Source organism: Amborella trichopoda, chromosome 7 (genome assembly GCF_054954075.1).
Source record: "Amborella trichopoda isolate Santa Cruz 75 chromosome 7, AtrichopodaSantaCruz75HAP2 v2.0, whole genome shotgun sequence".
Taxonomy (NCBI): Eukaryota; Viridiplantae; Streptophyta; class Magnoliopsida; order Amborellales; family Amborellaceae; genus Amborella; species Amborella trichopoda.
In genome coordinates this window covers 39,391,383-39,418,168 of record NC_142342.1, presented here as the reverse complement: position 1 = coordinate 39,418,168, position 26,786 = coordinate 39,391,383, and the positions used below count along the sequence as shown (strand labels likewise).

The following is a 26,786-nucleotide window of genomic DNA, read 5'->3' as shown; positions in this document are numbered from 1 at the left end:
TAGGCCTCGCATTCATGGCCTTCGTCGCCAACTTGATCTTGACCCTCTACTCAAAGTGTGGCTCAAGCCTCGAAGAGGTCGAACATTTATTCGATGAGATAGATTCGGACACCATTTCATGGAACGCGTTCATGGCTTCTGCTCACACTTTGGTGACCAGAACAAAGCTCTAAACGTTTTTGCTAGTATGGAAACCACAAGCCTAGTGCCCGATGCTCACTTTCTCGAGTGCGCTTGCTGCCTGCACAGGCCTTGCATCTCTCGGCTCCATGGTCTATGTGTGCGCCCTGAGGACCATGCAAACCGCCCTGACACTGCACTATGCAATGCCCTCCTGACCATGCACGCGTGCTGTGGTTGCATAGACCGAGCGTACATTGTCTTCAAACTCATCCCTATCCGAAACATAGTCTCATGGAATGCACTCATTGCTGGGCTCACGTGCCATGGGTTCAGGCTCGAGGCGATATCGACTTTCGAGGCCATGCACAAAGACTCGAATGTGCCATCCCCTGACTCGGTCACGATTGTTGCTTTCTTAACAGGGTGCAGTCCCTCAGGTTTGGTAGAAGAAGGGAAGGTCTACTTTGAAATGATGGTAAAAGATTATGGTATTGAGCCTTTCATAGAGCATTTATCTTACTTGATTTATGTGTTGGGGTGGGCTGGTCTTGTTAGAGAGGGAGAGGAATATGCAAAGAAATTTGAAGGAGAGGATTTAGTGAGTGGGGGTAGATTGCTTTCAGCTTGCAGGTTACATGGGGATCTGGAGGCTGAAAAAAGAGTGGGTTCGAGGATTTTGAAAATGGGTCCTGATGTTGGGTCTCTTTATGTGCTTGTCTTCAATATGTTTGCTAGAGAGAAAAAGTGGGAGGAAGCTGGAAAAACAAGGAAGGTGAGGAGAGAGAGTAGGGCAAAGAAAGAGGTTGGGTGGAGTTGGGTTCAAATGTGAGGTGAGTTTCATAGGTTTACAATGGGGGATTTTGATAGGGGCAAGCTTTATATGCTTCTCCTACAACATAGAAGTTCTAATTTTTTCCTTTTCCAACTATCTATTCTGAATGAAGGGTTAAGATTGCTCTAATGACAATATCACGTCTCTACACTATTTTATTTTTAATTATTTTTTTATAAACTATTTTGACACCAAATTTTGGACGTCTATTCCTCTATTAAACTCGCACTATCGAAAAATATAAAAAAAATATTTTCAATAAAATAAAATGATCAAAATACCCTTAAAATCTTTAATGGGTATTTTGCTTATTATATTTTATCAAAAAATTATTTTTAATATTTTTTATAGGTGCGCCCCAAAAAAAAGATGGCACGTACCAAATTTCACATTTATACAATTTGTTTAAAAAAACTAAAAATAAAATACTTTGAGATGTTGGATTTAAGATCAAACGGTCAGTAACTCTCTTGATCAAAATTGGACAGCTGGATGGTAGGAGGAGGATAGAACTTCTATATCGTTGGACAAGCATAGAAACCTGTTCCTTTTGATAATGCTCATGTGAGGGAGTTGATAAATGTGTTGGGGATCTTTGAACCCTGCTGGTTACATGAGACGAGAGTACTATAGTCATTTTTACATGCATTTTTTTATGGCAAAGTGGTTGCTATAACAATCTATTGAATGGTTTATTTGGCTATGAGTTTTGGAGAATCTAGTAAACTTCAATTCTTTTTTTTCTTTTTTTTTTTGGAGATTATTTGTATTTAAGGGCCACTATTTGTACCATAGGATGTGTAAATTAAATTCTCCCAACCACTATTTGTACCATATGATAGGTAAATTAAAGGGAAAATTACAAAAAAAACCCCAAGGTATATTTTTTATACAACTTAGCCTTTGGCTAATTTTTTTTCTCATTTTTTTTCAAAAACAAACTTTTTATGCAAATACCCCCAAGGGAAAAAGTTCATTTTTTTAGACGAAAATGTCCTTCCCATAGCATATTGCTGGAGCGCACCTAAATAGTGTCGGAGCCCTGTGACTCAAAATGCTCCACTGCTGGAGCGCACTTACACAGTACCTGAGCGCTGTGTTACACTGCCGAAGCATACTTACGCAGTGTCGGAGCACTGTGTTATACTGCCGGAGCGCACTTACGCGGTGCCGAAGCATTGTGCCGTTCCTGTAGCACATTGTCGGAGCGCACTTAAACAGTGCCGCAGCCTTGTGACTCATAATGTTCCACTGCCAAAGCGCACTTACGTACTGCCGGAGCATTGTGTTACATTGTCGGAGCGCACTTACGCAATGCCGGAGCGCACTTACACAATGCAGGAGAGAGGCGTGGGTAAAGGGCAAATTAAGGGTAGTTTTGCCTTTTTTTTAATTTTTGGGATGGTTGGGGGGTATTGGCTAGAAAAGATTATTTTGTGGAAGAAAGTGAAAGAAAAGATTAGTTGGGGGTAAGTTACATAGTAAGTTTAGTTTGGAATTTTTTTTTTTTTTTTCGTAATTTTCCCAAATTAAATCATCTCCCAACCCAAGTTTTACAAGAAAGGTATTCGATGTTGAGTACGTATACTAATCTCCTGTGGGAGCATATTCTATACTTACTCCCTCTTGCATAAGACTAACTTGGGGAAAAAAATTATATGAAATTTTGGGAAACACCTAAAAATCACTAGATGATTATATTTGAAATTAAATATTTGAATGTTGAGTTTTCTAACACTTAAATATCGCCTTTAAAAAAATGGGACCGTTTCTATTCAAATTAGATATATATGGGTCTGAGAGCATGAAATCTTATGGCTTTTTGATGTTATATAAAGAATACTGGACTTGTTGAAGGAATTTCATAAGAAAAAAGGGAAATTATCAAAAATATACTTTAATTTTCAACTTACTAAAAAAAATATATATATTTTTCTAAATCTCATCCATACCATTTTTCTTCTTTTTTAATCTTTTTTTTTTTTAATCAAAATAGCCTCAACAGTAGTCATATTACCGTGAAGGCATGATGTACTACGGTACTTAAAGTACCGTAATGACTCTAAAAAATTATAAGACACTTAAAATGCCAAACTGTAGAAGTGTGTGGCTCTGTCGACCACAGTGGCAGTGCAAGGAGATGATATAGATGAAGAGATTCCTCCAAGATCTAGGCTTAAACCTGACAAGTATGTCATCCATTTGACAGCCAAAATACTATTCACTTGAGCAAACTAGCTTCCATTTGAGGACGAAGCACATTGATGTGTGTTACTATTGGATTTGGGATATTTTAGAGAAAAGTTAATACAGTTAGAGAAGATCCATATTGACAAGAATACGTCAGAAATGATGACCAAGACCTTAACCAGATATAAGCAATAGCTATGCAGAAATATGGCAGGCATGAGTGGCATCCGGCACTCGGTTGATTTGCAAAGGAAAACCTCCTCCATGGAATAGGAGAGAAAGATTGTTGGGTGTCTTGTCCCATTGTGGGAGGGGTACTAATGAAATTGTCTTTTTGTTATAAAGGCAATTTGGAAAAGTAGAAAATGTTGACTTGTTGGCCAAGTCATCATTTCATAGAAATATGATATCTTGATGGTTTTGATATGGGTAGTTATTCTTCTTTATCTCTATTTAAAAATAGATAGAGATGAACCACTTTTAAGAAGGTTATGAGGTACTCTTTTTATAATTTCCATTATCCCTTTGGCTCATATATAAAAAGCAAAAACGTGTGAGAGCTATTACGGGTGGTTGACTCTTTTTGATGTATTGAAATAGAAAGCTTTCTTTTACAAAGAAGAAGAAAAAAAAGAGAGAGAAAGTTACCTTTCTCTTAGAGAGAAGAGCAAGAGAGAACATTTTCTTTTAGATAGAGAAAGCTTCCGAGAGAGAGAAGAATATTAGAGAGAGAAAACCTAGAGAGAGAAACTTTCTAAACGAAAGTAAAGACTTTTAGAGAGAAAAAGCCTCTAAGAGAGAAAAAACCTCTAGAGAGAGTCTCTAGAACCAAGAGAGCTTGTTTCTTGAAGGACTATTGTAACATTTGAGTTAATAGTAAATTTGATATCTTTCTCAATTGAACGTAGCCTGAAAATATTGTAACATTTAAGTTAATAGTAAACTTGATATCTTTTTCCATTGAACGTAGCCTGAAAATATAAACCACGTAAACAGTAGACCTGAAAATATGAACCACGTAAACAATAAGTTTTATTTCTTCTTTCCTTTATTTGCTTGTTTTCCCACTCATACACACATATCGATATTGACATATTTTTTGCACGCATTCGCATTTGTGCGAGAGGGCTTTAATTGGGTGCGCCCAATAATCTGAAGGATGGGAAAGAAAAATGCAACCCAAATAAATCAACAGGATGAGAGAGAAATGCAAGCCCTAAAATTCACCAGGCCTGCATATAAGCTAAAGAAACCCCAAATCTCACCATCCATTGATGCGATGTGAAGCTAGTCTTAAGGAGAAAGACACACATAGATGATTCCACAAACCTTGGCTTCCTCGATTTCAAGAGAGAGAGAGAGAGCGACATAAGAGAGAGGAGGGCTACACGGGAAAAAGGGGTTTCGTTCTAAAATTTCGAGGGCGGGGCCTATCAGGGTTCCAGTAACTCGTTTTCCTTCCGAGTCACTTCACTTTGGTAAATCCTCACCATCCAAAATAATGGACAGTGAAGAGGGCTGTAGCCCTAGTTATTTTGATAGGGTTGTAACCTTAGTTATTTTGATAGGGCTGTAGCCCAATCAAATCATTTTTCAAAAAAAGAAGGTTTAAATGGAGTTGAAAAATGATTTGATAGGGCTGCAACCCTATCAAAATAAGTAAACTCACTTTACAATTCGTTGAAAATTGCAATTTAAGTATTGGAAAAACTTTACATCAATCATCTTTGTTTGAACATTATGGTTGTAAAAAAAAAAAAAAAGTTAAGCTCTATTTTCACCCTAAAAAATAATTGTTCATAGTTCCACAAGATCTGTACTACTTTTTTAGTTTCAAATTTTCTTGTCAGGGTTGAAAATTGAATTTAAAACGATCATGGAGATTTTTGTTGTTGAAAGTATGTTTTAGACAAGGATTTGAGGTGAGGCTTTATTTTGTTCTCATAAAACCTAGGCTTTATAGAAACTTCATCCTATAAAGTTAATCTTTACCATAAAAATTGAAAGAAAGATCATATGATGTCCTATTAAAATACCTTGTTCTTTTAAAGAAAAATCCCATGACATTTCCATGAGTCATAAAAAGAAAAGGTGATCTTTGTCACGACTAGCAATAGGGTCCTACAAAAGCTTTAAGGGTCCAGCTAAATTTTGGTAGCATTGGATCCTTAGTTGAGCCCGCAGGGTCCACGAGGTTCGTAGTAAAGAGTCGAGGAATTACTCAGTAATGAGAGTCAATGGAGCAATTCAACGAGTACAAAAGACAAGACTTCGAGAATCGAACTCTCTTCATTGGGTCACATACCTTGGATAATTTACTACACTCCTTTGTTACTTTTAATTAGTCTTAGTCACAAATGGAACCCACTTCATGGATAATTGAGTGCACTCCCTTGTGACTTTTAATTAATCATATACGCAAATGAAACCTAACTCATGGATAATTGAGCACACTCATTAGTTATCTTTAAATAATCATATTTATTAATGAAACCCAACTCATGGATAGTTGAGCACATTCATTAGTTACCTTTAAATAATCATATTTACTGATGAAAACCAACTCATGTAGGGGTCGCAACGGGTTGGGTAGGGTCCGGGTCTGGATGAAACCCATCACATAGACAATTGAGCACATTAATTAGTTACCTTTAAATAATCATATTTACTACTGAAACCCAACTCATGCAGGTTGGCAACAGGTTGGGTCGGATCCTGGTCCAGGTCCGGCCGGACCCAGACATGGACCTAAAAAAAATTATGGGACCTAGACCATGACCCAAACCCGAACCAAAAATAAAAAATATGTATTTAAATTTATATAAATATTATGTTCAATATATACATCTACTATTTAAATATTATAACTAAATATATAGTTATAATTTCTTAAATATTATTAAAATAATAACACTATCGGGTCCGGATCGGATCCATATGGACCTGGATGCAAGCCGCTAGGTCCGGTCATGGGGTCCGGGTCCATTGCCACCCTTAAACTCATGGATAATTGAGTGCACTCTCTAGTTACCTTTAATTAATCAAAATATTTACAAGTGCAACCCAATCCCTGATTTGTATGAGACAAGAGTCTCAATGGCTAGCATCAAAAGCCTTGGTTCAAGTGCATTCCAATCCTACCTTCACTAAAATAATAATATAAAGTGGTTCTCTTGCTTGAATTCACATGTACGAAACCTAGTGCTCCATCTCCTTCTACACCCTTCCTCCTTTATGGATAAGCCCCCACCATCATGAAACTTCTCCAACTAAAACAGTGACATTTATTAAATACTCCCACATGCACCGCTCATGGTCCAAAGGTCCACACCTGGCCTTTCTATTTGCTTGGAAAGATTGATTTAACAAATTTGTTAATATTAAGTTCTTCATCAAGAAGAATAACTGCTCCAATATGGGTAAATTTTTTTTTTTTTTTTTTTCAAGTAATTCAGTGGAAAAGGCAGGCTCTTACCCGTTTTTAAATATTTGTCTTTTTTTAGTTGTATGTACGTATGTATATATATATATATATTTTGAAAATGATTTTATAAGTTGTCCAGCATATAGAATAGTATAGTCAAACCCCCCGAATTGAAGGATGTGTTATGAACGATCTTTGTTTGGAGAAAACGATACGAATTCCAACTTAAATTTTCGGCGTGCATAATTGCTCTTTTATTTTTATTTGGAGTAGTCATACATGTGTATAAATTAAAATCCATATGAATCGTACTATTAAAGAAAAAAAAAAAAACCTCACATCGAATGCTGACCATCCAGAACCATGAGCTTCAATCTTAACCATCAAGCCTATACTATTTCATAGCTCGTAAGCTTTTTTCATATCCACTTTGACATATATGAGGCAAATCAAATTTGCCTGAGAGAAACCCTCGGTAGACCTCCTGGGTAGGCACCTCATTTGGAATATATCTCCTAGTTGGGCCCACAAAAAACTATGTTTTGCATATGCCCTTCATGCTTCGCCTGATCTGGCATTGGCTACAATTGCCTACATGAGATGTAAAGGATGATGAGCCACATTTTAAGTGTCAGATCAAGACTATTATATATAAAATAGAGATCTTAATGTTTAGAAATCACAGTTAGTTTAGACCCTCATGTGAGTGTAGTTTCCCTATGTCCCTTAAATTTTAATCTTTCTGGTACTTTTGGCATATACATGGGGCACTAAATTATTCCCTAAGCTCTTATTCTTATATTTTTTAGGGAACAACTTGACTTCCAGAGCTGCTATTTTCGAAATTAATAAAGGAAAACGAGTGACTACCCAGTTTTTTAGGGGACCCACCCTTGAGAGGCAGGGCTTCCATCCACTTTCCTAGCTTTGTCCTCAATAAGGAATTGCTTGGCTCCTTCTTAGATGGAAGCCTAGCACAACTTTAGCCTAAGGTAGTCTATGCATAACATAGGGAGTAAAACCCGGATAAGAAATTTGAAGTATGTTAAAATAAAAATAAAAATAATAAAATACTAATAATAATAATAATAATAATAATAATAATAATAATAATAATAATAATAATTTAATATGGTGAGGATTGCATTTCTACATTTGCAGTCTCCGAGATATAAAGCATTTATCTTAAAGATGTATCCAAATACGTGGTTCATCTAAAAATAATTGAAACTAACAGTCCAAATATTTTTTTAATAGAATTATTATTTTTAATTCAAAATTTATTTATTTTTCATATTCATGATATTTATGTTGGAGATTATGTGTCCTTAAAGATTAGGTCCAAAAATCCATCACAAAAATGGATTTTAAAGAGGTGACTCATTTCTACGTGGACTCATAGAAACCGTATCTTAATAATAATAATAATAATAATAATAATAATAAGATACCATTTATGTAAGGCTTAGGCTTTATGAAAGCAAAGTAAAGCCTCACCTTGTATCATCGTCCGGAAAGCACTTTCGCCATCAGAAATCTCTATTACGGCTCTAAAATCAATTTCCAACACTAATTATGAAATTTGAAACTAAAAAAAATGGTAGAAATTCCGTGAACGCTTATTTTTAGGATGAAATGGAGGGTCTAGATAATGTTTTACAATATACATTATTTTTAGATATCGAAATCCTAATATTTTTTCGTAGCCATAGTAGCCAAGCCGAGATGATCGATTTGAAAGTTTTTGGATGCCAGAATGGCAATGGCTTTACTCATTTAGATAGGGTTGCAGCCCTATAAAAGCATTTTATATAAGCTGGGTAAAAAAAAAAAAAGCCCTTATCCTTGACTTTTGTTTATGACGGACTCATCTCAAACTCTAGTGGTGAGTTTGTCTTCACCAAGGCAGTATATTGGTATGTTATGATTAATAGTAAACACAATTAAAAGCAAACATGGGACTTTTAGGGAGACTATATATAGTATTTATTTGCTGCATTCTTCAAAGAAGTGGGGGTTAGGAATGGAGGTAGGAAAACATTGAGAGAATGGCTCGTGTAATCTAGCCAGAGTATATAATTAATTTTTTTTTTCTTCATGGCCTAGATCACTCATAAGTAGTCTTTTTATAATATAATAACTTCAAATAAAATAAAATTAAAGAATACAATAGGATCTCAAGAACTTGAAGTCATTCAAAAACCTTTTTTTCATAACAAATAAAGACACAACCAATGTTTGAGAATAAAAGACATAATAAATAAATATACAAAAAACAAAAGTGGGTGCTGGAGATTACCTCAACCGTGCTTCTTACACCCCATACCGAATTGCCACCTTTTGATGGCGCATGATCCAATGATCAACTTGCAATCTCAACTGGGAAAGCAAGTTTGGACAAGCCGCACCAATGAAACATGAACCCCTAAATCAAAAATCTCAAACCCTTAGATGAATCCCATTGATAACCTAGTTTGAGAGAGCTATGTTTATCTTACTACCACAACCCTATTCACCTTAACCCCAATGTGAGATGAGAGACACCATGAGAGAGGAACCATGAGAAGAGAGAGAGTAGGGCATGTCCCCTTTGGGCCTTCATGAGGGAGAGAGTTTCTACGGAGAGAGAGAGATTGCTTAGAGTAGGGCGTGCCCCCTATGGGAGTTTTAGGAGAGAGAGAGATGGAAAGTTACGATGTGCAGAGATTTAGGTAACGATCAACCCTTTCTTATAATACTTGATCAAGATTAGGATTTTCTTTGGATTGCCACTCATGTGATATTGAATATGCACCATTGATCTTGAGAGACTTGCGGGGTAAGAGATTTGAGCTCTCCATTCCATAGATGGACCATCAACATCATATGGAAAGTGCCAGAACCATTATCCCCCATTTTTCAAACTATTTTCCTATCAATTAATTCAAATAAAAAATTTATATATCATAATATTATCGTTTCTTATTTTATGCATAATCGTTCTCATACATCAAAATATCATTCAAAATTTCCTCAAGACTTAAGCTTACTTAAAAACAATACAAACTTATCTCTCAAGCTTTAGAGTTGATCTCACAAAAATAGAAAGTCTCCTTGGGTGGGGCGTGCCACCCATTGTGGCACATGATGGCCCCCACCCAATTTGTAATGGTGGGCTTAAAAGATTTATTAGGCCTCTCATACAATTATATTATTTTTATATTTTAAAAATATATAAAATCATTATTTGAATATTTAAATCATTATAAAATCAATATCTCTGTTTTTATAAATCCAAATTTGATAAATAAAATATCCAGATATTTAGAAAAATTCAAATAACAATTCTAAGAATCATATATTATTAAACTTAACAAAATTAAATATTTTGATGAGAAAAAAATCCATATGGTCATAGAATAAATATCCACTAGGGCACTACGTGTCCAATTGTGAACTACAAACTGCACATGCCTTCTCAAACCGACTCAGCATTGCTCATGACCCACAATCCATGCAGGGTATCATTAGTGCGTCACAAAAGTCTGACCAATATGCAAAGGGTTGCAGTCCCAATATATGGTTTTCAGGTCCCCCCCAAAGACGAAACCAAAGTCATCCTGACCTGATGCAATCCATAGCTTGATGGTGCAGATGGGGTATCTCTTGCATATGCACACCCTTCATCCTGTAAGGTAGTCCGTTTTTCTAAAAATAGCTATCGATGTACATGCCGTGTAATGGTACAAATGCTGAGGCTTTTGCCCCATCTCTGAAGGCCTCCATCACATACAAGGGTCACACAATCCTTCGGCTCACTCTTCTGAGCATATTCCGACCTCATCTAGGGATAACCCATGTAACCCTCATCAATTTGTTTCTCTATGCCCAAGTAACATGGGTTTTTTCTAACCAGACTGACCTAGCACGTTAAGCACATTCTAGTATCATAGTATGGTCCACATGTGACCATACTCTCACTGAGTTCATGTTCCACTATATAATTTTCTTTTATAAGCACTCATAATGCTTCTAATGACCACACACACCCAACATATCCCATGTGGCATTTGAAGGCCTTGCAGTCTCTCTTCCTTACTTTCCCTCATCCCCATCTCTCTGTCTCGCTCTCTCATGTCTCACAAAATCATTAGGTACAATCCCCTTTGCAAGAGGGTCTGCTATCACCTCTATAGGTATATAGTTAATCTCGATCTCTCCCCAGTACAATCTCTCACACAATTATTTTGCACTTATTATTTCTCAATTCATTAATCATGACTTTCACCATCAATCATTTTACAAAGGATTTATAGAGGTAGCGTCTCTTTCTCTTTGCTGCACGGATTTCATTTTGAATGTGATCGTAGTCCATCATGCATATCACATCGCAAATCATGGACCTGTTGTCGCAGAAGATCATCAAGTACCCTCATCTCATGGAGTCGTATCTTCATGGGTTCAAAGGAGTTCTTTAAACAAGTTGCTCATATCTGTAGTCATACAACCAGCGCTACACATCCGGGTTCCATGGGTGAACAACATTATAGTCTGTTATTTTAGTTGGCCTGTCAAATACTAATAGGTGCTCCCATTAGAATATTTAATTCATCTGGATCCTTCATGATAGAGTATATGTATATCTGAATATCCAAACAACTAAAAAAGAATCGTGGGACTATAGCAACTCCCACTCAATTATTGTACACATAACATATACATTCTTAGCATTCTTATGTCTATATCATGAGGTAGTATAACAAGACTTATACAATAAGTAATTCAATGCCCGTTGGTTTTACAAAACGTAAAACCTTCCTGAACCACAAAGGTTCAACCACACTAGTCTTCTTGGTAGTAAATTTATACAAACCAAGTTATCTAATCAACACAACATGTGTTAAGGAAGCCTAGCAAGATGACCTTTCTATAACATACCTATGGTTCAAGTCTTAGGTAATTGAGGATTTTAATATACAAGCAATAGTTAGATAATAGTGTGGCGATGAGAATGATTTTTCCATAAAGACTTAGTGGACCTAGCAAGACTATGGAGTTTTCTCAAAACAATATTCATAGACTTAGGTTTTTCTCAAATGATTCAATTTAATACGTGCTTAGTCTTCATAAAACATTTTACTATATATATCGTTAGTTACCTACCAAGTCAAGTTCTTAGCCACAAAAATAAATCATAAAGGCCACTTATAATTTTATCCAAAACAAGACATGACTAAAGAATGATTATTAAAAACCTGACAAAATACCTTTTTATTGGCAAATATGGAAACTTTATCAAAAAACATCATCACATGCAACACATCATATTACTGGACATTATTGGGGAATGATCACGAAGAACGAGTTTCATCAAAACACTTCCTTCGTGTTTATATATTTGAGTGAGCCAAAGCACATCTCTTGTGTTTCATATTTAAGATCATAGTTTTTGATCAAACCACATCTTTATGTGTATCACTACCTTAAGTAGTTCATACTCAAGCACAAGGAGGCACAAAAAAAAAACAGGGTATTCATAAATCGTCTCTTTCAAATTTATTAGCACCTATCACCTAATGTCCACACACTCTGTACATGTTTATAAAACAAATAGCCAAAATATAACCAAAGAAGTATGTAAAACATAAAATAAAAGGTTGTTGAATCATCTTTCCTTGTATGAACTTATCATGTAATATGAGATATATTTCATACCTCAAAACTATGTAGTTTGGGACTTGAGCTTTCTTGATTCTTTGCTTTTACCTGTTGACAAGATTTGTGATATTGAAGAGCACGCAACTAATAGAGAATTTATTGTTCATCAGTTTCACATGTCATGAAGTGTCCATCTTTATGACACTTAGATTCTCTCTTTCTCACACCATGAAAAAATACTCTTCTTCATTCCATTATTCCAAATATCACAAATTCGATCATCCCACTGATATTTATAGTTTATATGATGCCACCAAGCATGTCTATATATCCATTCATTTCGAAGAAGCTAAGATGTTTTTATAAGTATTGTGTTTCTTTTTCTGTCTGCTATTCCTATATTGAACACTCTTCACATGGAGTGTCATATCTCATCAACTCTGTATTATCTCTTTCTGAAGTTTTACTATTATAAATCATACTCATGACACACTATAAAACTTTTACATAAGCACATTATGAGGAATCTAAAGATGTGCCTTAACATGCTACATCTTTTTAATTTATTGCAGAATATAACATGAGCATCCCATGACAAAAATATTATACCTCTCAACTCATAAAGACTTTATATCTCTGAATCATTTTGAATATTGAAATAGACTCAAAATACAAAATAGTGCTTCCTTTCATCTCTAAATCACACCATTTAGTGGGTTTACAATTTAATGACATTTACATCACAATACAAATTTTTCAGTAGAAAATCAGGTTGCGCACCTCGCAATAAAATATTTGTTTCTCTCAATTCACAAACGATTTCTTTCTAAAATATTTTTGGTTATGAATCAGGTTATACGCCTCTCAATAAAATATTTGTTTCTCTCAATTTATAAAGCATAAATCATGTTATGAATCCCAAATAATAATTTTCTTCAAAGAAATAAATAAGTGACATTCATATCACAAAGTAATCCATATTGTAGAATTTCAAGATGAATATTATCTAGTAAAATTATATTTTCTCTCCATCCACAAGGAGTTTCCTTTTCAAGCCAATTTTATTTGAAAGTAGACACAAAATGGTAACATATATGTTTCCATAAGCCTCATATCACTATATTAAGTAAGCTTGATAAATATAGATATTCATCTCTCAATGAAGAACATACCAATTACAGAAAATTATGGATGACCTCTCTTCATTCCAAAATTTATTCCTCTCTTCTTATCGATATTTTTCTCTCAAATAAATCTTATTAGAAACTAGACTAAGAATTGAAGTCTAAAAACTTAGTGTGGCCATAAAACATTTTGTGAAGAATGGGAAAATCATGACTTGTAAGTCATTAGAACAGTTTTCGCTGTAGAAAACAACACTTGCGCACCCTTCAATAAATTGACTATATCCTTCAAACCATAATGAATTTTTTGATTAATATCATTTTAAAAAATAGGCTCAATTTGATGAGTTACAGTCAAGAAAAATTCATGAAACTCAATGGACAGCTTCTGGATTTTGCAGGGTCAGAACTGATACCCTTAATTGATGAGTCCATAACTTTCAATTCCCTTAGGATCTCCCACTAAAATTTTGCATGTAGATTATACCCTAAAAAACACATAATATTATTGAAGTATGCAATAGAAAAATAACTCATTATTTTCTTCAGATCACTGCTCCAAAATGCACAGAATACCCATTTTGCAGAGTGCCTTTTTCGGTATTTGAATATTCCGATAATTCTACGCTTAGAGGTGTATTACTTAACCATAAAAAAAAAGGTGTGGGCAGTCATATATTATTCCCAAGCAAGATCTAGACTCAAATAAAGAGAAAAAACCACTATTGACAACAAGTAACTATAGCTCTGATACTAATAAAAGAAGGGCTCGGTGTTTGAATATTCGAATAATTCTCGACTGGATGTGCATTACTTAACCATAAAAAAAAAAGATGTGGGTAGGCATTTACTATTCCCAAGCAAGATCTAGACTCAAATAAAGAGAAAAGACCACTATTGATAACAATTATCTATAGCTCTGATACCAATGAAAAAGGGGTTCGTGTGATCTAGCCGGAGTATATAATTATTTCTCTCTTTTTAATTCTTTTTCTTTTATTCGTGGCTTACATCACTCACAAGTAGTCAATTTACAATATAATAACTTTAAATGAAATAAAAGAAAATAATACAATAGAATCTCAAGAACTTGAAGCCATTCAAAAGCCTTTCTTTCAATAACAAAGAAAATACACAACTAATGCTTGGGAATAAAAGACATAATAAATAAATATGCAAGAAACAAATGAGGGTGTCAGAGATTACCTCAACCGACTTACTTACACCTCACATCGAGTCACCACCTTCTGATGGCATAAGATCTAATGGTCAACCTTCAATTTCAACAAGGAAAGCAAGTTTAGACAAACCACACTACTGAAACATGAACCCCTTAATCACAAATATCAAACCCTTAGGTCCCTTGATAACCTAGTTTGAGAAAGAGATCACTCACTTACTACCACAACCCTATGAAGCTTAACCCTAAGATGAGAGAAGATGAGAGACACCATGAGAGAGGAACCATGAGAAGAGAGAGAGAGTAGAGCGTGCCCCCTTTGGGCCTTCATGAGAGAGAGAAAGTTTTTAAGGAGAGAGAGAGAGGTTGCTTAGTGTGTGGCGTACTCCCTATGGGAGTTTTAGGAGAGTGAGATGAAAAATTATGAGGTGTAAAGATTTGGGTAGGGATCAACCCCATTTTATAGTGCTTAAACAATATTAGGGTTTTTTAGGGTTTTTTTTGGCTTGCTACTCATGAAAGATTGAATATGCACCATTGATCTTAAGTGACTTGTGAGGTGACAGATATGAGCTATCCATTCTATAGATAGACTATCAACATCCTATGGAAGGTGGTAGAACTATTATCCCCCACTTCCTAAACCAATTTTCCCATCAATTAATTCAAATAAGAAACAATATATCATAATATTATCATTTCTTATTTTATGTATAAGCTTTCTCATATATACCAAAATATAATTCAAAATTTCCTTAAGGCTTAAGCTTACTTAAAAACAATACATACTTATCTCTCAAGCTTTAGAGCTTGATCTCACAAAAATAGAAAGCCTTCATATGTGGGGTGTGCCACCCATTGTGGCACATAATGGGCCCCCCCAATTTGCAATGGTGGTCTCAAAAGACCTATTGGGCCTCCTATGCAATTCTGTTATTGCTATATTTTTAGAAATACACAAAATCATTATTTGAATATTTAAATCATTATAAAGTCAATATATCTGTTTTTAGAAAAATTCGAATAACAATTCTAAAAATCATATATCATTAAAATAAACAAAATTAAATACTTTGATGGGAAAATGACCCATATGGTCTAGGAATAAATATCCATTGGGGCACTCTATGTCCAACTGCAAACTACGAACCACACATGCTTTCTCAAACCGACCCAGTGTTGCCCGTGACCCACAGTCCATGTATGGTATCATTAGTGGGTCACTAAAGTCTATCCAATTGGCAAACAGTCGTTGTCCCAGTATATGGATTTCAAGTCCCCCTGGCGACGAAAACAATGTCATTCTGATCTGATGCAATCCATAGCTTAATGGTGCACAAGGAGTATGTCTTACACATGCACACGCTTTATCCTGAAAGGTAGGACACTTTCCCAAACATGGTTATCGATGTGCATGCCATGTGATGGTACAAATGATGAGGCTTTGGCCCCGTCCTTGAAGGCCTCCATCACACACAAGGGTCACACGGTCTCTCGGCTCCCTCTTCCAAGTATACTCCGACTTTATCAAGGGATAACCCATATAACCATCATCAGTTTGTTTCTCTATGCTCATGTAACATGAGTTTTTTCCAACCAAACCGACCTAGCACGTTAAGTACAGTCTAGTATCAACAAACATTGTTTATTTAGTATGGTCCACATGTGGCCACACGCCCATTGAATTTATGTTCCACTATATAATTTCATTTTACAAATTCTTTTGAGGCCTTTAATGGCCACACACACCCAACAAACATGTGCCCTATATGGGAGTATACAAGTATCCTTGTGACCCAAAATTTTGGGGATGGGTTTGTAGCCTCCTCAATCTATTGATCACCTCCAACAAAAAAAAAGAGACAAAAAAAGAAAGAAAATCATACACACGATAAGTACTTTACTAAAAACAGTGCCCCAATATTCACAAAAAACCATCCAACTTTTGGGTTGTCAAATCTAAGTATTGAAGAAATCAAAATCAAAATTTATGTATTTTGACAAAATACCATCTATGGATTCCCAATTAAATCCAAACATTTTACATCAAAAAATCTTCCAAAGTAGGCCTTTTATTATGGGGACTGAGCATAGAGTGTCTTCCAAAAAAAATTAAATAAAAATATTACATGTGGCATTGAAAATTATAATTGATGATGTATTTGTAGAGTTTCTGTGACCATTAAAGGCCTTCTGAAAACATATAATCAATATCCAATATAGTGGATCAGAAAACTTCGATGAGAGTATGGTCCAAGGGACCAAGTGATTATAGTCCAGAGAGACCGAGTTAGGGAAATGCTATTTGTTGATGCTTTGACTAGGCTTTACGAGTTAGGCCAGTCGAGTTGGAAAACCCTTATTACTTGGGTATGAAAATAAAACCGAGAAGGATTCATGGGTTATGTCTTAATGATGTCGAAGTTGCTCATGGGAGTGAGCCAAGGGACTATGTGACCCTTGTATGTGATGGTTGGCCTCTAAAGACGATGGCCAAAGCGTCATCACTGAACCATCACGGCATGTGCATGTAATAGCCATTGCGAGAAAGCAAGACATCATTGAGAGTGCAGCATGCACATATGCGAGAGACTACCCCTATGCATCATAGAGCAATGGTTGCATCCGGTATTTGTAACAAATGAATTCATCTCTAAGGGAAAACCTGAAATCTATAGAGCGAGATTATATCCCCTTGCCTATTAGCTGACTCTAGTATCCCAATCATCAACCCCTGCAGTAGTTTGGGAACTCCTGGGTCAATTTGAGAAAGCAAGCGTGGATTGTACCCCACAATATAAGTGCTTCAGAATAAATAAAAAGTTCCTAGACCTAGAAATATCTTATTCCTATCAAAATTATTTGATTATATTTATTTTGAAAATAATTGATTTTTAGAATGATTGTTTGAATTTTTAATTATCTATGGATATTTTATTTTTATAAAATGAATTTGCAGAATTAAGAACGATTCAATTTTTAGTATTCAGAAAAGAAATAAAGATTATTTCACATATGTTAAAAATCCAAAACCTTTTTAAAAAATCAACTTATTTTTTTAGGGGAGTCAACGTGGGGCCCTCCTTTGAGCCCCCAAGTTCACACACCACTTTTTGTGGAGCCAACTTGGGCACGCCATTTTTTATGGGCGCTTCATATTTTGGGTAACCCATATTTTGTGAAGATTCTATAATTGTGTTTAGATATGGTTTAATAGAAAGAATTTATTAACCAAGTCAAATTAAAACTAACTATATTTTAATATATTGTTATCTTGTTTGAGCAATTCAAATTGAAAACAAGATATGCTTTACGAGTCCTAACAGATTCGTAACTCTAAAACATATATAAACAAGAAAAGAAATTTTAACCAGATACATTGTATATGGTATTTTACTTATCTTATATTTTTATGGGATAAATGTTAGGAAATTGAAGGATAAGGTTATACATTATCTTTTGAATCATGATAGTTGATCGTAAGAATAACATGCTCAGATCTCTCACCCCACATGACTCTTAAGATCAATTGGAGTAGGTCAATTTAAAAGTTGTTATTATCAAGGAAAAACTATCCTTTGAAAAAGTTTATAACCCACTTCTCATTATCTACACCAGAATTCTTTCTCTCTGACATGACCTTAGGAATAAAAGGCTCAAATCTCTCACCGCATAGGACTCTTAAGATCAATAGGTGTGGATTAATTTAAAAGTGTTTATTCCCAAAAAAAACACTATCCCTTAAAAAAGTTTACAAAAGGGGGCTTCCCCACTTCTCATTCTCTACACTAGAATTCTCTCTCTCTAAGAATTTTTTAGGGGTGGCACACCACCCTTTGGAAATTCTCTCTCTCTCTCTCCAAGTTCTCATCTATCTAAAGAGATAGGGGTGTGGTCCACATGAGAGAATAAGAAAAGTGGGCACTCCCCACTTTGCAGTTCTAAGACATTGAGGCGATCTCATCTCCCTAAAAGAGAGATAGGGGTACGTCCCCATAAAAGAACAAGAAAAGTTTGCACACCCCACTTTGTAGTTTTAAGGCATTGAGTCCATGAAAAAATAGTTTTTTCGCTCTCATATTTTGTGAAGGAGTTTAGCCAGTGCTTTTTCATAATTGGAAGATCCGAAAAAGAATTTAGTCAGTGCTTTCTCACATTTGAAAGATAGAAGAGGTCCAAGAAAGTTCAATTGATCTCACGCTCCGAAGATCCGAGAAAGTCCAATTAATCCTATGATCCATTAGAGGAAGGAGTCTTAGTGTGAGGTGTACTAAGATTGATTGAGGTAATTTTCCGACATCTTGTTTTGATTATTTATTTATTTATTATAAGTTGAATTATTGTATTGGACCATTATAAGTCTTATAGTGGGCGTGAAACAAAAAAAAAAAAATTTTTATACACCGTGCTAGATCACCTAGCCCAACTATCCCTATTCCCTTTTCAGTTCTTTTCACCTAACATTATACCATAAATAAAAAATAAAAAATAAAAAAAGGACTAAATATGCATGCCATTTTAAATGATAAGATGGTGTGTTCATCATCCAATCTTTTCCTTCATATTTTTGGCGTGAGTGGATGTGCTTAAGTAAATCAATTTATGTCAAATTAAAGGACAAGATCGTGATACGTGGACAACATGGATACAATGGTGTCAAAAGATTATGTGCTCTCGTCGGAGCCTAGTGTTCATTTGTTTCATGGGTAAAACCCAATTTAGGAGTATTTTCAGGACTCCAAATTTTGGAAATGTAGCATATTCAATCTAACGACTAATCTCAACTTTTTCAATTCGTATTCTCCTGAAAAAATAAAACCCCTAGATTAAACATAAATTGTCGAATTTTAAGAGTGAGATATAAGTTTTGAAGAAGTTAAAATCAATTTTTTTCTTGAAAATAGTGATTCTTGGTGGTGGATCAAAAATTTCAGATGAGAAAATTACTGCAAGGAACTCTTTCCCCTGAGGGAGCAACTGTACAATATACTTCCTTGGGACCATAGCACGCAAGCTCTTGAGTCACTGTTGACATCATAACGGTTCCGTCTCCTTGGTCTCAAGAGTCAAAAAGACATCGTGTTATGTAGTAGGAAGCAAGAATTTAAGGATCAAATTGGTCATCGAATGGCCTACAACATCTACCAATTTTACCAATCCGATTCAGTTTTTTGAGTTAGATCTTCCCGGACACATTACAAGAACATAAAATAAAAAAACATATGAAGCATTGGATATTTTGGGTTTCTAGAATTGGAATCCTCTAACCGCGACTTTCGACTTTCCAACCAAAATGTTTGCTCGGTGACATACAAATAATTGTCACTGAATTACACTAAAGATTGACAATAGGATGGGCAGCCCGGCCTGGCCCGGCCCTAAAAAACTAGGTCTTGGGTCACAAATTTGTGGCCCAAGGGCCTGACTAGTGCCTATGCTACCTGGTTCAGCTTGGTCAAGCTCTCCTTTTTTTTCTTTTTTTTTTTTAATTTATATTTATCCCACTCCCACCTGGCCCAGCTGAGCCAGCCCTGTAGGGCCAAAAGACTAAGCCAGAGCGAAAGCTAGACTAGCTCAGTCATATGGGGACAAAGGCTGGACTGGCCCTAGCTTGGCCTGTTACCGCCCTTAGTTAGAGAAAGTTTGGTAAAAGAGGAAAAATAAACTATAACATATCAATAGTTATAAAAAAAACTCTAAAAAAGGCATCTCTCCTTAAATTTCATATCATGCTTACTAGTGGGAGTAAGATAATGATGGAAGGCGTAATAGTCCTCATCATCATTGACATGGCTCTCGAAAAAGGGCAAAATTGATTCGTTGAAATTCACATAATATCTCTTTCTAAAGAGGGGCATAATTGGTTCATTGAAATGAAAATAATCTCTCTCTCTAAAAAGAAGCATAATTGATTCATTGAAATGCAAACAATCTCTCTCTCTAAAAAGGGGTATAATTGGTTCATTGAGACTTGATTAACTAAAAAAAGTTGAATGAGAGGAGACTATAAATCAGCAAGATACCATTTTGGGCCATGCACGCGCGGGAGCACAAACACGCTATATATACATTTGATGATGTCTCATTAAAGTTTTGCAAACCACGCTTAGCTAGAATATGTCCTGTTTTAACTACCTCTAACAAACTCTTTAATTGTGACATTACTCTTAATTTTATGAAGGTAAAAAACCTCTCTTTCTCTCTCTAAATACTCTCTCTCTAACATACACCAAAATAACAAGAAAAAGGTACCAATTGAGGAAGAGAGGGAAGTTAGAAGAGAGAGATGGTGCCAAGTTTCTCTCCCTTTTATTAAAACATATGGTTTCTATGAGTCCACGGATTCATCGTAGGCCACTTAATAATTTATTTTTGAAATAAAATTTGTTTTTAATTTTTAAAAAATATATAATTTTTAACATAGAGATTATTAATCAATAAAAATAAATAAATTTTAAAAACTAAAAGTGTTAGATTTTTGAAAAAAATACTTGAATGATTGATATTACAATTATATATGGCACCCAATTTTAATAGACGGTGCAGATCTCCAAACCCGTATAATAACATGTGGATTGGGAGGTACTAAACAATTTTTTATTAAATTCAAAAAAATAAACAATTTTTTCTCCCTATAAAAATTTTAAATTTCAAATGAATAGAAAGGACAAAAAGCTTGTGATACCAGGGTTATATTGGTCATACTCATACCAAAAAGAAGACCAGAACAGTTTTCTCTCCTCCCGATTTCAAAGTTCAAACTTAGAAACCGAGTTCTCGTTGACTTTAGATCTGAAGAGAGAGAGAAAGAAGAGAGAGAACGGGGAGTTTGGGGAGAGAGGGGATGAAGAGAGAGAAAGGACAAAACGTGGCGTTTGAGGAGAGAGAATGAGGGGGAAGAGTTTCAAAGACCGTGCTGGTCGAAGTTTGATGGAGAGAGGAGAGAGAGAAGTTCAGAACCCAGGAGTCCGGGACACAAGTGTTTTGACTCATGACGGAAAGAGAGGAGAGAGAAAGTAGAGAGAGACTTTCCTAGTTGGGGGTGTTCATGGGGTGGCTGTCCGGGGAAAAATGCGAATCTCTAGCTTCACTTCTCACCAAAATTTAGCAGTTTCAGAGATTTTGTCTCTCATCCAGTCTAGAGGAGTCCCCCCTTGCCATTGAGCAAAAAAACGGGCCTAAGAATAGAATGCATGGTTTAGTCTTGGTTTTTAACAGGCAAACCTTTCTCAGAAGATGGGTCAATGGAGCTTTTACAGGAAAGCTCCTCTCTTGGGGCGCCTGCAACTACCTCAAGGAACCTCTCTTCTTCTTCCTCAGCTTTTGTATCAGCTGTTCAATCCCCTTTCTTCTCCCCAAGGTCCCCACCCTTTCTTGGATCTTCTTCCAATTTATCAGATCCAATGGGGTCAGACGCTCAAAGCTCTTCCAACCTGCTGATTTCTCTGCAAAACCATGGCTTTCCTGATGTTTCGAGAGACCCCAATTCTTGCCCCTCCTCCATTGATGCACTGAAGAGCTCCCATGGTGTTTCTGTCACTAACTCTGGCAAGAAGTGGGAGGAGAAGACAACCCGTGATCTCGACTCTCGTCTTAGAGCCCACGATGCTTCTCTCTCAACCTTGAGCAGGAAGTTGGAATCCAGACAAATCCATGATCTTGATTCGCTGCATAATGGCTCTCTCGCTCTTTCTCTTTCTAAGTTTGCGAGAAACACTGAATTGAATCATGTTTCTCCATTAAAGGACAGCCCTCCTAGCAATTCATCTCACTACAGTGGCTCCACAAGCAGTGGCTATGTCGGGAGCACAGAGAAACGCTCTGCAAAGAGTAAGAAAACAGGAATTTGTAGCTCTTCTAGAACCCATGAATCCTCTTCTTTTATTCAAACTCCACTCTCTCTCCCTTCATCAGCGAGGCTAAGGAGCTGTGATGTCTATATTGGGACTCATGGTCGAAGGCCTTCGCTTCTTCGGTTCATCAAATGGCTAAGAGCTGAATTTGAATTGCAGGGAATCACTTGTTTCGCAGCCGACAGAGCTCGATACAGTGATTCTCGAAGCCATGTCTTAGCTGAGAGAGTGTTGAACTCTGCAACTTTTGGCATGGTGATCATAACCAGGAAGTCTTTTTCGAATCCTTATAGTATAGAGGAGCTCAGGCACTTCATGAGTCGGAAGAATTTGGTCCCGATCTTCTTTGATTTGGGCCCTGGTGATTGTTTAGCCCGAGACATTATTGAGAAGAGAGGAGAATTGTGGGAGAAACAGGGTGGGGAGCTATGGATGTTATATGATGGATTGGAGAAAGAGTGGAAAGAAGCAGTTGAGGGTCTTTCCAGGGTTGATGACTGGAAATTGGATGCTCATACTGGTAATTGGAGGGACTGTATACTGAGTGCTGTGAGCCTCTTGGCGATGAGACTCGGTAGGAGGAGTGTGGCAGAGAGAGAGAGGGAGAGGAAGGAGAGGGCAGAGAGAGAAGAGTTCCCATTTCCTAGGAATGAAGATTTTGTGGGGAGGAAGAAAGAGCTTCTCGAGCTCGAGCTTATCTTGTTTGGGGACTCTGGAGAGGAGTGTGAAAGCGACTATATCGATATCAAGGCCAGGCACAAGAGGAAAAGCCTGGTTATTGGAAAGAAAAAGCATGTAGGACATCATGACAAGGGGGAAGGGAGAGAAACAGAGAGGCGGAGCTCTGATAGGAAAAAGGATAGAGAGAAACCTGAGACTAGCAAAGGAAAAGAGCAGGTGCTATGGAAGGAGTCCGATCAAGAGATCGAAATGGAAAAAGTTGAGGGTTCTCACAGGAAGGGCAGGCCCTTTAAGCCTAAGCACAAAGGAAGGCAAATGAGGGGGAAGAGATATGTAAACATATTATATGGAAAGGGAATTGCTTGTGTTTCTGGTGAATCTGGTATTGGCAAAACTGAACTTCTTTTAGAGTTTGCCTATCGATTTGCTCAGAGATACCGAATGGTTTTATGGGTGGGAGGTGAATCAAGATATCTTCGCCAGAATTACTTGAATTTGAGCCGGCTCTTGGGGCTTGATGTGAGCATGGAGACTCAAATAGGCCCCAACAAATACAAAACGAAGAGCTTCGAGGAGCACGAGGCCGAGGCTGTACACAGGGTGAAGAGAGAGTTAATAAGAGATATCCCCTTCTTACTCATCATCGACAATCTCGAGCGTGAAAGGGATTATTGGGATGGTAGAGATATAATGGAGCTACTTCCCCGTTATGGGGGAGCAACCCATGTCATAATTTCCACTCGTCTCCCTCGTATATTAAATCTAGAGCCACTGAAACTCTCCTACTTATCAAGCATGGAGGCCTTGTCTTTAATGAAGGGTAGAGAGAGAGAGATTTCTACAGCTGAGCTAGACGCCCTCAGGGTTATCGAAGAGAAATTAGGGCGGCTCACGTTGGGTCTTGGACTGGTTGGTGCCATTCTTAGTGAGCTTCCGACAGTGAGCCCCACGAAACTTCTTGAAGCCATTAACAGATTGCCTGTAAGAGATATTGTATGGGGTCCTAAAGATGACCTAACTCTTGGATCCCATCCTTTTCTCATGCAACTTCTTGAATACTGCTTTTCTGTACTTGATCAAGTTGATGAAACCAAGAATTTGGCCACAAGAATTATATGGGTGAGTGGCTGGCTTGCCCCCTCCCCTATTCCCGTATCATTGTTAACCTTAGCTGCTCAAAAAGTAAGAGACAAGAATCCAGGGATTCAATTATGGAATAAGTGTTGGAGTATAGTAGCTTGCAACTTTATGAGTTCCCATGTTATGAGGTCTGGGATTGAAGCTACTGCAATGTTGGTTCGTTTCGGTCTTGCTAAAATTTGTAGCAAAGAGGATCATATCTATGTGCATGAGCTTTTCAAGCTTTATGCTCGAAAGAGAGGGGGTTTAGGTGCAGCTCGAGCCATGGTTCGAGGGCTTACAACAGCTGTGATTCAGGCAAATAGCAGATTGGCTTTTTCGGAGCACTATGACCATTTGTGGGCTGCTTGCTTTTTGGTATTTACATTTGGAACTGATCAGGTAACTATTGAACCCAAGCTTCCTGAGCTCTTATCATTCATGAGTAGAGCAGCCTCACCTCTCGCTCTTCAAGCATTCAACCAATTCTCGAGGTGCCAAGCTGCTTCAGAACTTCTTCGTCTATGCATTGCGGTATTGGATGCTGCAGATGAATCCTTTGCTTCCAAGGTTGAAAAGTGGTTGGATAAATCCTGTTTTTGGAGGAGATCAATTACAAGTGGGTCCGAGATGAATGAGCATATTTGGCAAGAAGCCACCCTCTTGAAGGCCAGAATTCTAGAAACTAGGGCAAAGTTGTTGCTTAAAGGAGGCCAATATGACATTGGAGAAGAACTTTGTAGGACCTGTATCAATATCAGAACGGTGATATGTGGCCCGGACCACCCCTTGACGAAGGAGGCCCAAGACACACTGGCTAAGTTAGTTAGGTTCCATACAAACTCAGAGAGAGGTTAAATTGGGGGTTTAATTATAGAATAAAGTTATTTTGTGGTTTTATTTTAGTGAGACTTTACATTTACCAAAAGACAAACACACCAAGGGAAGTTAAGCTATTGGAGCAAAGTTATGCCCCTTGTAGTTTTTGTCTTCCTTTTTTCCATATTGGATGCTTTGTAGTTATTCTTTCTAATTAATGAATCAAACTTCTGCTCATGATTCAATATTTTTTTATTTTAATTTTAGTATTTTTATGGATGTGCAAATGAATGACACAAATAGATTCTTAGCCGTGGAGGATTCCTTTTTTATGAGCTTTCCATTTTGATTCATCATATATATTGTATTTCTAAAATGAGCAAGTTTACCATAACCTAATGGAGTTTGGGATATGAATCCCATTGGGTTGTTGACCATTTGTTGCCGATGATGTGTAGTTGAGATTAAGTGTACCATGCCGCATTTGATTATGGCATACCGTCCATAATGTAATAATGTTAAAGTGATGGCAAGAAACTTGGGGTTCTGCCTGTTGACTTATGGGTTGGGTTCAAGCCCAGCTTACACACAGAAACAAGAAAAGAAAAAAAAAGAAGAAAACCTATGATTTTTATTAATCTAGTGTTATTTTTACATGATCACAAGATGCAATTATCTTGGCAATGTCACCATCTGTTACAAAATGATATATAAATTCTGCACACACATCGCTACATGTATATCACCACATGCGTTTGTGTATTGCTATAGAACATTCCCTTTTAACCAATCCTCATTCTATAAATGTTGCCATACCTACATATAGGGTGTGGTTTTTCAATAATGCATACTGTATTGTTACTTCCTGCCTAAGGCATCGTGGTGCCATTATCAGGAGCTACATAATATAGAATCTTAACATATTATCTGATAAAAGATAGATTTCGAAGTAGAAGAAAATATGGATATTTCGTTGAAAGAAGATATGCATTCAATGAATTTTCCCTCAAAGGCATGCTAGAATTCAATGAATATACTAAGTCCATTGGGTTCATCAAAATCCAATGAAATGTTGGATGGTGAGGGTGAGAGAATCTGACCTACCAGAGCAAAGGCATAAGCCTAGTGGAGGGTCTGCTATCTCTTGGTCACCTATTTCAATCGAACGATCTATGATTTTCATATTCTCTTTTGAATACAGTGTATTTCTCTCTTCCATCTAGTTTTGTGAGCAAATATTTCTTGTGGTTACTTTTGCAATACCGCTGCATAACAATGTACATCAAGTCGGTTGCCCCACATCTGTTGCCAATTGATATTTCCAAAATAGAATGATTTCATTGATTTGTATCCTTTTACTTGGACAGAATGCATTTGGGATACCTTATTATAATTTCCAGCCAAGTTCTTTATGGGAAAATGCGTAAGACTCACGGCTTTTGGTTTTTGGTAATTATGCGTTTTTGCTGCTATGCTAATCCTTTTCCATTAGGCTTGTTCTTTTAGCTATTTGCATATGCACATGCATTAGAAACTACAAAGATTCTGGGATAGATCTTGGTTGAAGTTCACTGATAAGTCACTCTTTTATCAGTTTTTAAATCCTAAAATTGCGTAGTCTAACACCTGGAACTATATAAATTAAACTGAGTGATAACTACTATTATAAAGGAGAAGGCTTCATGTATTGCGATGCGTTTAGGGTGTATGAGCTTCCACATTTCCTTGTTGAGCTTATGCTTCTTTCGATGGAGTGTGATTCTTGTAATTTATCTGCAATTTTTTTTTGCTCTTCTGAGTCTAA

The 26,786-nt window shown here is 36.5% G+C and overlaps 2 protein-coding genes across 2 annotated transcripts; both read left to right on the top strand.

Moving 5' to 3' along the window:
* The first annotated feature begins 187 nt into the window (after window positions 1–187).
* LOC18422834 (pentatricopeptide repeat-containing protein At4g14820) lies at window positions 188–952 on the top strand. Its single transcript, XM_006827484.1, has one exon. It carries the CDS (start codon window positions 188–190, stop codon window positions 950–952), a length of 765 nt encoding a protein of 254 aa, XP_006827547.1.
* A 20,111-nt stretch (window positions 953–21,063) lies between these two features.
* LOC18422833 (Disease resistance protein (TIR-NBS class)) lies at window positions 21,064–25,219 on the top strand. The gene has a single exon (XM_006827483.4). The coding sequence runs from the start codon at window positions 21,755–21,757 to the stop codon at window positions 25,019–25,021; it is 3,267 nt and encodes a 1,088-aa protein (XP_006827546.1). The 5' UTR covers window positions 21,064–21,754; the 3' UTR covers window positions 25,022–25,219.
* Window positions 25,220–26,786: the final 1,567 nt, after the last annotated feature.